The 12,500-nt window shown below is 37.4% G+C and overlaps 3 protein-coding genes across 4 annotated transcripts in view; 2 read left to right on the top strand and 1 right to left on the bottom strand.

Annotated features, from left to right (window-relative positions):
• The window catches only part of LOC148897021 (uncharacterized), an 11,032-nt gene extending 9,725 nt beyond the window's left edge, over positions 1–1,307 (top strand). Inside the window, exons 11-12 of the mRNA XM_088999580.1 lie at positions 320–430; positions 775–1,307. Of these exons, the coding sequence (XP_088855706.1) occupies positions 320–430; positions 775–864 (201 nt within the window). The 3' untranslated portion in view covers positions 865–1,307. The remainder of the gene's footprint in view (positions 1–319; positions 431–774) is intronic.
• A 383-nt stretch (positions 1,308–1,690) lies between these two features.
• Positions 1,691–6,304, bottom strand: LOC148897022 (uncharacterized). Of its 2 annotated transcripts, none has more exons than XM_088999585.1 (7): positions 6,149–6,304; positions 5,477–5,657; positions 5,262–5,384; positions 4,996–5,052; positions 3,870–4,067; positions 2,440–2,559; positions 1,691–2,037 (listed from the first exon to the last, which is right to left on the bottom strand). In XM_088999585.1, exons 2-7 carry the CDS (start codon positions 5,651–5,653, stop codon positions 1,966–1,968), a joined length of 747 nt encoding a protein of 248 aa, XP_088855711.1. In that variant the 5' UTR covers positions 5,654–5,657; positions 6,149–6,304; the 3' UTR covers positions 1,691–1,965. The 2 variants fall into 2 exon arrangements, with proteins under 2 accessions (XP_088855711.1, XP_088855712.1); XM_088999586.1 differs by having other exon boundaries at positions 5,477–5,654; positions 6,149–6,201.
• A 186-nt stretch (positions 6,305–6,490) lies between these two features.
• The window catches only part of polr3c (polymerase (RNA) III (DNA directed) polypeptide C), a 6,782-nt gene continuing 772 nt past the window's right edge, over positions 6,491–12,500 (top strand). The window contains exons 1-10 of the mRNA XM_088999574.1: positions 6,491–6,601; positions 6,741–6,887; positions 8,172–8,436; positions 8,878–9,140; positions 9,232–9,336; positions 9,415–9,588; positions 10,789–10,840; positions 11,323–11,383; positions 11,466–11,616; positions 11,704–11,805. Of these exons, the coding sequence (XP_088855700.1) occupies positions 6,741–6,887; positions 8,172–8,436; positions 8,878–9,140; positions 9,232–9,336; positions 9,415–9,588; positions 10,789–10,840; positions 11,323–11,383; positions 11,466–11,616; positions 11,704–11,805 (1,320 nt within the window). The 5' untranslated portion in view covers positions 6,491–6,601. The remainder of the gene's footprint in view (positions 6,602–6,740; positions 6,888–8,171; positions 8,437–8,877; positions 9,141–9,231; positions 9,337–9,414; positions 9,589–10,788; positions 10,841–11,322; positions 11,384–11,465; positions 11,617–11,703; positions 11,806–12,500) is intronic.

Genomic DNA, 12,500 nt, shown 5'->3' on the forward strand with positions numbered 1-12,500 from the left:
TTGTAATATTTTGATGTTGTATGACTTGAATGTAATATTTTAAGATTTTATTGATTCATTCATTCATTCATTCATTGATCCATCCACTCAAAACCTTATTTGTATTTATTTATGTATTCATTTTAATATTGTAATATTTAATATCTTGATATTTTGCTATTTGCTATTTAATGTTTAACGTTGCTATTTAACGTTTAACATGTAACCCGTCACACGTTATGCGTAACAGTCAATATTCAATATTCAACAGTTAATATTCAACATCCAATATTTAATATCCAATATTTAATATTAAATTTTTTATTTGTGTATTGATCAGCGGCTGACTCGAGGTATGGACATCATGCTTCTGGTTTTGGCGGTTTTGGTGCTTTGTGTCAGCATCAGCATGAGTGTACTCGCCGTCGCTGCTGAGCCGCCGATGCGACAGGTACACACACAACTACTCAAACAATATACCACCAATCAGAGCTGTTTATGTAGTCCTAAAACTCAATATTCTTTGGGTCTTGCAATTTGAGCGAAAATGACAACAACCCTGGCACTGGAGTGGACACATTTTTGCACATTGTCTGTCAGTGAATGGGTTAATGACTGTGTTAAAATTGAAGAGTGTGTAAAACAAGATGTTTTTTTAAGGGCAAAAAGTTTTTGGATTGATGAGATTGAAATCGATTTTTTCATAATTGCTAAGTTTACTTTGTTTATGCATATAAGGCAATTCAGTACAGAATTTGTCATTTGGACTAAGGCATCTTTGTTTTGTGACTGTAGTGGGAATCAGACCTTGAATTTCACCATCCAGGGGTAAAGACGCTCCTCCTGGACCTGGACCAAGACTTTTCTGCTTTAAGTGGACCATGAATTCTCACTTTGTGGCTAATCACCCAATTTGGGATTTTTGTTGTTTTTAAATCAGATTATGACCAGACCAAAATATTTGTTCCTTTGGAGGAAAACATCTGTATTTTGTCAGGATATTTTTCAAGGAAAAAATGTACTCAAGAATAGAAATAGAATGTTATTTTTGGAAAAAAAGGTCATAAATCTAAAAGCAAAAAAGTAATATTCATTCCAAGTGTATATACGTATGTATGTATATATGTATGTATGTATATATATATACAGTAAAGTCTCGTTATATCGATATCCAAGGAAGTCCGAAAAAATATCGATATAACCGGGACTATCGATATATCCGACCCTGTTTGCATGTAATTTTCTCCGTGCGTGCATAGAAATAGTATCGATATAACCGGGACTATCGATATATCCGATATCGATATAACGAGACTTTACTGTATATATATGCGTGTGTGTGTGTATATATATATGTATATATATATACACACACACACACACACACACGTATATATGTATATATATGTGTGTGTGTGTATATATATATATATATATATATATATATATATATATATATATATATATATATATATATATATATATATATACACACACACATATATATGTATATGTATATATATATATATATGTGTGTGTGTGATATATATATATATATATATATATATATATGTGTGTGTGTGTGTGTGTGTGTGTGTGTGTGTGTGTGTGTGTGTGTGTGTGTGTGTGTGTGTGTGTGTGTGTGTGTGTGTGTGATTTCAAACACATACCAAAAGGAATCATTTTATGAAAAAAAAAAAAAAATCCAAACTACTGTTGTGACATCATTTTTAATTAAATATGCAAAAAAAAAAATCTTTCACCTCCAGTGTACCAAATAAGTGCAAAAAGAAGCAGAATATCAACTTAGAAATTGAGCCTAATTTGTAAATGCTTGATCTTAATTGGACCATGATTCAAGGAGTGTATGAAATATCTGAATCATATTCTAAAAGTACTCCTGCAGATACTTCAAAATGGCAGCATGACGAAGAGTACATCGTCGATAAAGCAGAATGTTTCCCAGCTAAAAAAAAAATTGTTGTTTTAGGCTGACGGTTTGGCAACGACTCCCTCCTCTTCCGGAAGCGCCTTGTACACTTCTGGATCAACACCGTCCTAAAATAAAATAATAAAAAATCAAAAACAATAATGCACTATGAACTTAATTGGTTCCCAGACTGAGCGTTTAAGGCAAAAAGTGTGTATCCCAAAAATGAAGTTCCCAGAGGAAACCATTAAAATGAGAATAATCCGTTCCCAGGTTCCCATAAAACATAATTTTCTACTTTCTAATTTTCTTGTGCCATAATGGCTGTTGTATACTGCCCCTAGGTGGTCAAGGCATGCATAGCGGCTGTATCAGCACAATGTACATTCAATGGAAGCATAAAATGTGTCAAAAAATACAATTTCTTAACCTATTTATGTTATTATAAAGTTTGTGTTCACCAGCATTCCCCATCCCTTTTTTTAACCAAAGGGTCAATTTGACTCTGCAAGATGATAAATTGGTATTACCTGGCATTCCTTTTTGCCCCTCCTCAGAGCCTTGCCGGCCAAGATTGCCGAGCTGAGTGCCAGGAACATCTGCACGACGCCTAATACCAGCAGGACACCATTGAGGCCTCTCAGGAACATCTGGAGACGGCACAGTAATATTATCACGGGGGCCTCGGACCAGAAAGGTGATTTGGGAAGAGCTGTAAATATGTTTTTCAAAAATATCTAAAATCATAATAATCCACTGGTAATATAAAAAAACAACAGAATAGTAACATTGAAGTCCTGTCAACCACTATATTCGATCATCAGGACTGTGATCATATGTTGTACACTAGAAAACAATTAGTTATTAAGATTGCACAGCTGCCCATGTTTTTATCTCACTGTTGTGTTTATTATTTTGCTTTATGTTGACAATTTTGTGAAGCGATTTGTTACAGCTGGAGCTATTGTCAAAGTGCGATATAAATTAGGACGTATTGTATTGTAAAAAGCTAAATACAGTGATACCTCGGTTTACGAACCCCTTGGCTTACGAATATATTTCGGTTTACGAATGTTAAATTTATGAAAATTTTACCTTGGCATACGAACTATTTTTTGGGATACACACGGAGCTGCCACAATGAGTAATGTGTCATTCGCGAATGAGCCCGTTCTCCAAAAAGACAATTTCAGCCGACTTTTTTTGTCCTCTATTCCCCGCCCCCAGTCTTCGGTTAAAGCCACGTGATTGGTCAAGAACGCAGCAGTGAGGGGAGGTGGTTTAAACATTAAAGAGACAGGCAGACGACAGAGAGAGAGAGTGACAAAATGGATAGAAAACAGTGAAATTTGGGCTCGTTTCAACTTTGATAGTTAAAAGGCAGAGTGTGGACTGCAAGGTTAAAATTCCCATCAATCAGGCTTCACAAATAACCCGCAATAGCCATCTGTACACTTGATGCAAAAAGCTATCAACCCAGCTAAACAGAACACAATTGATGAAGAACTAGATACAATTATCACAGAGAAAGCACCTACAAGGGATCATTCCTCAAGATGGTGAAAGAAGAAGGCTACGTTCCTCATCAAGTGTTGAATGCTGATGAAACCGGCCACTCCATTCCATCAAGCCATCAACGACCATCACAAAGGTAAATAAAATGACCATTATACGGTACAGTTTATTTCTTTAATTATAATACCATAGCACATGTATTATACATAAAATAATGTATATTTTGTGTAGTTTTAAGGCTTAGAAAAGTAGAAAATGATATTTTATGGGGACCTGGGAACGGATTATTCTCATTTTAATGGTTTCCTATGGAAAATTATTTTTTGGGATACACACTTTTCACCTTACACACTCTGTCTGCAAACCAATTCAGTTCGTAAGCCAAGGTATCGCTGTATTACAAATGCCAATTTGGTAAAATAATTCACATGCACTCAAGTCTTACAAGTATGAGGTCAACCGCCTGCCAGCACCGCTTCTCCAAGTCCTTTTCATTGGGACTTTGTGTGGACTTGTCCCCAGTCCAGTAGTCAGGCTGGCACACATCCCAAATATCCACCACGCCAATGTTGATGGCACAGAGAATCACGTTGGCCGTGGCGAATAATATGCCAGTGGTGTTCAGAAACACATTGGTGATGACCTAAAAAAATACATGTAGATTTATTAAAATGCACTTTGCGTACTTTTCAAAGTAGTCGTCTTTCAAATCAAGGTAAATAAACAAGGTCATGTTTGTCAGATTTTCACAACATGGCAAATAAATTTGTAGGTTAATCTATCTAGCTAGCTGGCGTTCTATCTATCTATCTGGCTAGCTTTCTATGTAGCTAGCTGGTTAACTTTTTATCTAGCTATCTGACTAGCTTTCTATCTAGCTAGCTTTCTTTCTGGCTAGCTGGCTAGTTTTCTATTTGGCTAGATTTGTATCTAGCTAGCTTTCTTCCATGCTAGCTGAATAGCTTTCTATCTGGCTAGCTTTCTATCGGGCTAGCTGACTAGCTTTCTATCTAGCTAGATTCCTATCTGGCTAGCTGGCTAGCTTTCTATCAGGCTGGCTAGCTTTCTATCTGGCTAGCTGGCTCGATTTCTATCTGGCTATCTTTCTATCTGGCTTTCTATCTGGCTAGCTAGCTTTCTATCTGGCCAGCTGGCTTTCTATCTAGCTAGCTGGCGTTCTAGCTAGCTAGCTGGCTTTCTAGCTAGATAGCTTTCTATCTCGCTAGATGGTTTTCTAGCTAGCTTGCTGGGTTTTCTAGCTAGATTGCTGGGTTTTCTAGCTAGCTTTCTATCTTGCTAGCTGGCTTTCTATCTTGCTAGCTGGATTTCTAGCTAGCTGGGTTTCTAGCTAGCTGGATTTCACGCTAGCTATCATCCAACGCAAAACACAAGTTAGCTTGGCCGCATCAACTTTAGCGGGTATGCTAACGACAAATGCTAACACTTAAAGCCCGTTTGAGATGGGCTGACGGAAATTAGCACTTATGTTAAGGTGCTGATAAACCATCAAAAAACCCAGACATTCAAACGGAGCATGTAATATTTTTTCCCCAATGTAAAATGTTTCTCACCAGACATCGACAAGGGTACTTCTGAGACAAAATGCAAACCATGCCGAAAAGCACAAACTATGGAAGAAGCAGAAAGAGGAAAAAAAAAGATCAAAATTGGTGTCTTAAATCTTGTCTCATGGTGTATAAAATGTATATAGCAACTCTCGGTCCAGAAGTGGCACGTCAACATACTTCCTTGACACCAATTACTACTTAGCTTTGGCCTTGAAGGCTTCTGCTTGTATTTTTTCAAAAGATCAACAAGTTCCCGTTGTTTTGCTTACCACTGGTCCCATCCATAAGGAGAAAAAATTGACATCCATATTCCACCAAGGATTTTCGTACCCGCCGAACATGGGGAGGATGCCGACAGCAATGGTGGTTAAGCCCACCATGATCTGTAAGGCCTACGATGGAGAGAACCCAGTCCCCCGATTAAACCAACACACGAAATATTTGCGATGCTGCCTTTTGGTCATATTTTTGCTTGAAATCTCACCCCCAGTATGGCTTGAGTAGAGCCCATAATTGCCCTCATGTGCTGGGACACCCCACAGCATGACGGGCTGTAGCATAAACCCTTGATGAGATGACAAAAAGGAGGCCAGCTGCTTTCGGGGTCCGACGTCAGCGTCAACACGGTGACTCCCGGGGTCCTCGTAATAGTCAGGGGCATTCTGCTGTAAAAATTACAGTCTTTTTATTAGTATTAGTAGTAGTAGTAGTATTAATCAGGTAAAGTGAAAAGAGGAGTCTCATTTTCTTAGCCTTGTCGAATAAGGAAAAAAGATACGTATCCTTTCACCCCCCCTCCTACCCCATCCCCTTTCAAATTGCTGCTGTGGACTGCAAATTTCCGCATTGAGGGGCGAATAACGGGTTTCTGATTGTTATTATTATTAATTAATCACTCTCCAGTTCACACACAATCACTGTTAATCTCCATTTTCTTCTTGCAGACTTTTGTTTGTTGGGGAACTGAAGGCGCCCATTTAGTTTTTTTTTTCTCGTTGAGAGATTTTTTGCCATTCGGCATTGTGTGAAAAGAGACACATGAATGTTCAATTGTTTTTCTTATTCTTGTCAAACACATCATACGTGGCGGTGATCAGATCAGTGAGTTAAAAAACGTTTTCTTGACAATCGATGATACAAAAGAGAACACACTTACCTTGTTTAGCTAAAATAAAGACGTGCGCACTTAACTATTCGACAAGGATCGAATTTCACTTCATGTTGTGGGGAATAATTAACCCGTTGCGAACACAATTATATAACATAGCAACAACATATGTCGATTCAACGTGCTCTCAAAAAATATTATTATTAGGTTTGTAATTTCTGTTACAGACTTGAAAACGGTTTTATGAGTATAATTTGATTTTTTGTTGTTGTTGCTGGAATTAATCCCGGAGATTTGTAACAAAGTTTGCGGACCACAATTCCCACAATACACCACGCGAGCACACCCGGAAATGAATACTCGATTGCTGTCATTGTGATTCTACTTCCGGTTATTTCGTCGGCGACATCACGTAGCTGCAACATGCTTTAACCCTGTCTCTAAGTTTGCTTTTCAGGCGTGAGACAATTTTTAAACTTTAAACAGTTCCTGAATAAAAAGGTTGGTGGATAGAAAAAAAACATGTAGCGGTAAATTACATGTGCCACTCCATCAAAATTCAACAGTATCTTTCGTTCTGTGGCGTTGTTTGCGCATCTTTATGACTCTAATTGTGTTTATTTTGGATTTTTTTTTTTAGATGACTTCCCAAGAGGTGCGTCTGTGCGGGCTTCTGCTTCGAGAACATTTTGGAGAAGTTGTGGAGAAAGTGGGTACAACTCTACTCAGAGGTGGGACTCAAAACCTGAGGAGCATCCTTCAAGAAACTGGTCTCTCTCTGGACTTGGTAACCCACTTCTTGTATTACATGTTACTCTTGTAATAAATCAAAATTGATCTACTTTCTACAATGTTTGTCCTCATGCGGGTCGATGTAAAGCTTGTCTCGATTTATGAGGTTTGAAATAATGTTTTATTTTCCTTTGTGGGGATGTTTTGCTAGTCAGTAAGTTCAGTTGAGGAGCAAATTCGTGATTTTGAGGAGCATTTTTTTGCTCCGGGACCTCAAGTAAAGTTTATATTAAATTAATCAAAACGCAAACTAAATGTTCTTCTCAAGAACAACTTAAAGTGGCTCAGTTTGAAACAAATGTATACAGTACAGTGATACCTTGGCTTACGAACTTAATTGGTTCCCAGAGTGTGTAAGGCAAAAAGTGTGGATCCCAAAAATTAATTTCCCATTGGAAACCATTAAAATGAGAATAATCCGTTCCCAGGTCCCCATAAAACATAATTTTCTACTTTCTAATTTTCTAAGCCTTACACACAATATACCTTATTTTATGTATAAAAATGTGCTATGGTATTATAATTAAAGAAATAAACTGTACTATATAATAAAGTCATTTTATTTACCTTTGTGATGGTCGTTGATGGCTTGATGGAATGGAGTGGCCGGTTTCATCAGCATGAAACACTTGACGAGGAATGTAGCCATCTTCTTTCACCATCTTGAGGAATGACCCCTTGTAGGTGCTTTTTCTGCGATGATTTTACCTAGTTCCTCATCAAATGGGTTCTGTTTAGCTGGGTTGATAGTTTTTGCATCAAGTGTACAGATGGCTTGTGCGAGTTGTTTGTGGAGCCTGATTGATGGGATATTTTAACCTTGCAGTCTACGTCTGCCTTTGAACTCTCAAAGTTGAAACTCTTACTGTCGTCTGCCTGTCTCTTTAATATTTAAACCACACCCCCTCACTGCTGTGTTCTTGACCAATCATGTGGCTTTAACCGAAGACTGGGGGCAGGGAATTGAGGACAAAAACAGTCGGCTGCCATTTTGTTTTTAGAAGAACGGCTCGTTCGCAAATGACTCATCACTCATTGAGGCAGGTCCGTGTACGAAAAAAGTTCGTATGCCAAGGTAAAGTTTGTATGCCGAGGTAAAATTTCCATAAATGTAACGTTCGTGAACCGAAAAGTTCGCAAGTTAAGGGGTTCGTAAACCGAGGTATCACTGTTTTACATTTTAAATTTAGTAATTCCGAATGTGTTTTATGATCTTCTCTAGAAGGCAAATTATGGGGAAATGCACGTTTTCATGGTCATTTTGTGCTTCTAATGTTAGGTAAAAAAGTCACTCTGTGTGCTGGTGCAACACGGAACTTGCATGTTCAGCCCGGGCCGGAAAGGACGCGGCAGCCCCAGCGAATATCGCGCCAGCTGTCAACTCATTCTAAGAATCCTCCGCTACCCACACTATATTTACACCGCCAAGACGCTTTACGGCGACACCGGCGAGCTCATCATTGAAGAAATGCTGCAGAGAGGTCGCCTGACCATGAGCAACATCATTAAAACGGTCGCCGATCGCCTCACGCAAACCATGGAAGGTCAGTAAGTCACATTGGGAAATAAGATTTTTTTTGGGGGGGGACTGGCTGATACATCATTCATTTTTGTCCTTTCAACATAATGCAGCTTTACCAATTAAATGACCAGCATATACTATCTTAATTTTGAATGAAACAGTAAAATCTGTAGATTTTACTGTTTCATTCAGTTTCATTCATAGATTTTGTAGAACACGTGGAGACTGAGAACAATATGAAAACATGTTTCATGCATGTGTGTGTGTGTGTGTGTGTGTGTGTGTGTGTGTGTGTGTGTGTGTGTGTGTGTGTGTGTGTGTGTGTGTGTGTGTGTGTGTGTGTGTGTGTGTGTGTGTGTGTGTGTGTGTGTGTGTGTGAGAGATTTTTTTTAATTTGTACTTTTATTTTTGGAATCCACTCATCTCATTGTGCTACTTATGTGTGTGTGTGGGGGGGTGACAGAGGGCCACAGCATGGATTACAAGGAAGTATGTTCAGCCTTTTCCAAACTGGTGGAGACTCATTTTCTTCAACGCTGCCCTCGGACGATAAGCAAAGTCGCTACGGATTCAGCGCAAGCTCCCGCCAGCACCGAGCCGCCGGCTCCGGAGAGTTTTTCCGACTGCTACATGGTACCTCAGGTGACGCTAATCGGGCGAGGAAAGAGGCAGCTCGAAGATGCCGAGGAGCAAAACGTTGCAAAGAAGGCCAGGACGGACTCGGTGGTGGGATGTCGCACACACGCTCGCGTATAGTCATTCATATTTTCAGTGAAATGACCAAGATGAATATAGAATGCTTTTGATTTTTGCTCAGACTCACGGCGACGAGGGGATTTACTGGCAGGTGAACTTTGAGCGATTCCATCTGCACTTTCGAGACCAGGCCATCATCGGCGCGGTGGCAAACAAAATGGACCAGGTCAGACATTTTTGGGCACAGTCACCTCGGCCGTTACGCTCAAATTAAAATCGTTTTGCCTCCGTGTTTTCTCATCAGACCAGCAGTGAGATCGTAAGGACCATGCTGAGAATGAGCGAGGTGACCACACCGCCCGCCGCCGCCTGCACGAAGCCCCTGTCGGCGAACGAGATCTTCCGATCCCTGCCGGCTGGTTACAACATCGCCAGACAAGTGCTGGACCAGTACCTCACCTTGTTGGTGGATGACCCGGTATGAGCATTTCGCATCACTCAAAATAAACAAATAAAGATAGTTAGATGGATAGATACATAAGATAACAAATAAATAAATCATTGACAACAAATAAATACTAAATAAATAATACATAAATAATACATAAATACTAAATAAAATAAATAATACATAAATAATACATGAATAAATAATAAATAAATCATAAATACATCAAAAAATACTTCATATAAATTCAAAATCAAAAAATAAATACAAATACCGGTAAGTCAACTAAAAAAAAAAAAGAATAACAAATGCATAAAAAATAATAAATACATTAAAAGTAATACAAAAATAGAACATTACAAAATATACAAATAATCTACAATTAATAAACATAAAAATGAAAAATAAAAAATACGGAAATATCTACAAAAATAAAGATGTAAGACAAATAATAATAAAATATAATAATCCAAATGAAAATAATAATAACAATACAGTTAATTTTTAAGTGCCTTTCAAAACTCTCAAGGACACTTTACGGTAACGGGATTTAATTTTTTTGTGCAGCGGCAGCCATTCGTGCCAGCGTTCACTCTACAAAACAAATAAATACATTGAAAAATAAATAAATCAAATAGAAAATTAAAAATATAGAAATAATATAACAGTAATAAACTTAAAAATCAACATAAAAAAATACAGAAAAATAAAGATATAAGACTAATAGAAAGAATAAAAACAATAATACAAATAAAAGGCAAATAAAAAATAATAAAAATAATAATAAATAAATAATGAATATCAAATAACTAAAAAATAATAAATACATAGAAAATATATTAAAAATAAGTAGAAAATTAAAAAAATATATGTATATATCGAAATAATGAAAATAAAAATTCCAAATTACAAGTAAAACGATACATTAAAAATATAAATAAGATAAATAATAATCAAATAATAATAATAAAAATAAAATACACAACAATGAAAACATAATAATAGATAAATAATAAATAAATACATAACGAAAAAATAAATTCCAAAAATAAATAGAAAACTGAATAATAAATCAATATTATAAAAATAATAAACATAATAAACAATGAAAAAAATAAGAAATACTCATCGAAAAATTATAATGCACATAAAAATAAAAAAACAATACAAAAATAAGAATAAAAATAATTCTAAAAATAAAAATTGGCTTTTTAAATGTTTTTTTTTTAGGTGGAGTTTGTCAGCAAAGCGGGCGAGAGTGGAGGCGGGATGTACGTTGTCAGTATCCTTTTCTGAAGGAAAAAAAAAAACAAACAACCCCCCCCCCCCACACACACACACACACAATTTTTTTCCCACAGGCAAATAAAATGAGCAATTAAGAAATAGGTTATTTGGACATGTTAGCTTCTCTGTTCGCCGATGTAACCGGACATTTTGTGAATGCACTTTAAAAAAAATGCTAATAAGGTAGAGTAAAGTCTCGTTATATCGATATTCAAGGGAGTCCGAAAAAATATCGATATAACCGGGACTATCGATATATCCGACCCTGTTTGCATGTAATTTTCTCCGTGCGTGCATAGAAATAGTATCGATATAACCGGGACTATCGATATATCCGATATCGATATAACGAGACTTTACTGTAATTCTAAAAATCTGGTTCAAATCCTTGATGGAATTTGAACTATTGCACTGGGAGTTTGTTGTAATCAATTTTTTTGACGTCAATATTTTCACCGTCTTTGACTGAATTGTCAGATTTGCACCAAGTAATTTCCAATCTGGCGCGAGCCACGCTGGAGTCTGTTGTGCAGGAAAGGTGAGCTCCTCTTTGAATTCTTTCCACTCCATTTGAAGCACGCGTCCATCCAATCCGTCCTTTTTTCACCCCTCTTCGGCAGATTTGGATCCCGATCGGCACGGATATTCCGCCTGCTGCTGAAGAAGAAACATCTGGAGCAGAAGCAGGTGGAAGATTTTGCCATGATTCCCGCCAAGGAGGCCAAAGACATGCTTTACATGCTTCTCTCACAGAACCTGGTCCAGCTGCAGGTAGACCACTCCTTTTAGAGAGCTCATTTCTGATTTTTTTTTTCCTCCAATGGTAGTTTTTGCTTCAAACTTTCATGTTCTCCCCAGGAAATCCCAAAGACTCCAGATTTTGCTCCGTCTCGCACATTTTATCTTTACACCGTCAACCAGCTCTCGGCGTCCACCATGCTGCTTCAAAACTGCTACAAGGTAAAACCCGCTTTGCCCTGATTGGTGTATAGCTCATTTAGTACCACCTTTAAAAATACATTGTCGTCAAATTGCCACCATCATAAAAATATGGGGTAGGTTTTATGAAGTATGAGACCGAGGCTTTAATATCTGATAAATGTCAATATAGCATCATCACTAATATCTGTAGCTAGCTAGCTAGCTATTACCTATCTTTTAGCTCTAGCTATCTATCTACAGTATTAGCTCTAGCTATCTATGTATTAGCTCGGGCTAGCTATATATTACCTCTAGCTCTAGCTAGCTATCTATTAGCTTTAGCTCTAGCTAGATGGCTACGAGCTAACTAGCTTTCTGTCTATTTCAGTTACTTCCGGGTTGAGTGAACGCTGGCGTGTGTGGCTGCCGCTGCTCACCCTCAGAAAAACTGATCCTGTGACTGTAAAGTGACCTTGAGAGTTTTGAAAGGCGCTTATAAAAGAAATGTATTATTATTATTATTATTATTGCTTTTTTTCATTATTATTATTGTTATTATTGTTATTGTTATAAATACAACCAAACGACAGAACATTTAATTCAGCTGTTTGTCTTGTACCACTAGAGGGAGCCCACGCCCCTCCAGGGGATACTACCGTTGAGAACCACTGCTCTAAATTAAAAAAATCTTCAGACTTGAAATTTGGGAGTTTTGTCAACAATTTAGATTGTAT

Source organism: Hippocampus bargibanti, linkage group LG06 (assembly GCF_051943395.1).
Source record: "Hippocampus bargibanti isolate YZ-2025 linkage group LG06, ASM5194339v1, whole genome shotgun sequence".
NCBI lineage: Eukaryota > Metazoa > Chordata > Actinopteri > Syngnathiformes > Syngnathidae > Hippocampus > Hippocampus bargibanti.

What these genes read in the sequence shown, in the direction of transcription:
- LOC148897022 (XM_088999585.1), bottom strand. Translation starts at nt 5,653, where the DNA reads ATGCCCCTGACTATTACGAGGACCCCGGGAGTCACCGTGTTGACGCTG. An exon ending in AGTACCCTTGTCGATGTCTG is followed by an intron (nt 4,068 to 4,995) that starts GTGAGAAACATT and finishes GTATTTTTTTAG; the next exon opens with GTCATCACCAATGTGTTTCT. An exon ending in GGGGCAAAAAGGAATGCCAG is followed by an intron (nt 2,038 to 2,439) that starts GTAATACCAATT and finishes ATTTTATTTTAG; the next exon opens with GACGGTGTTGATCCAGAAGT.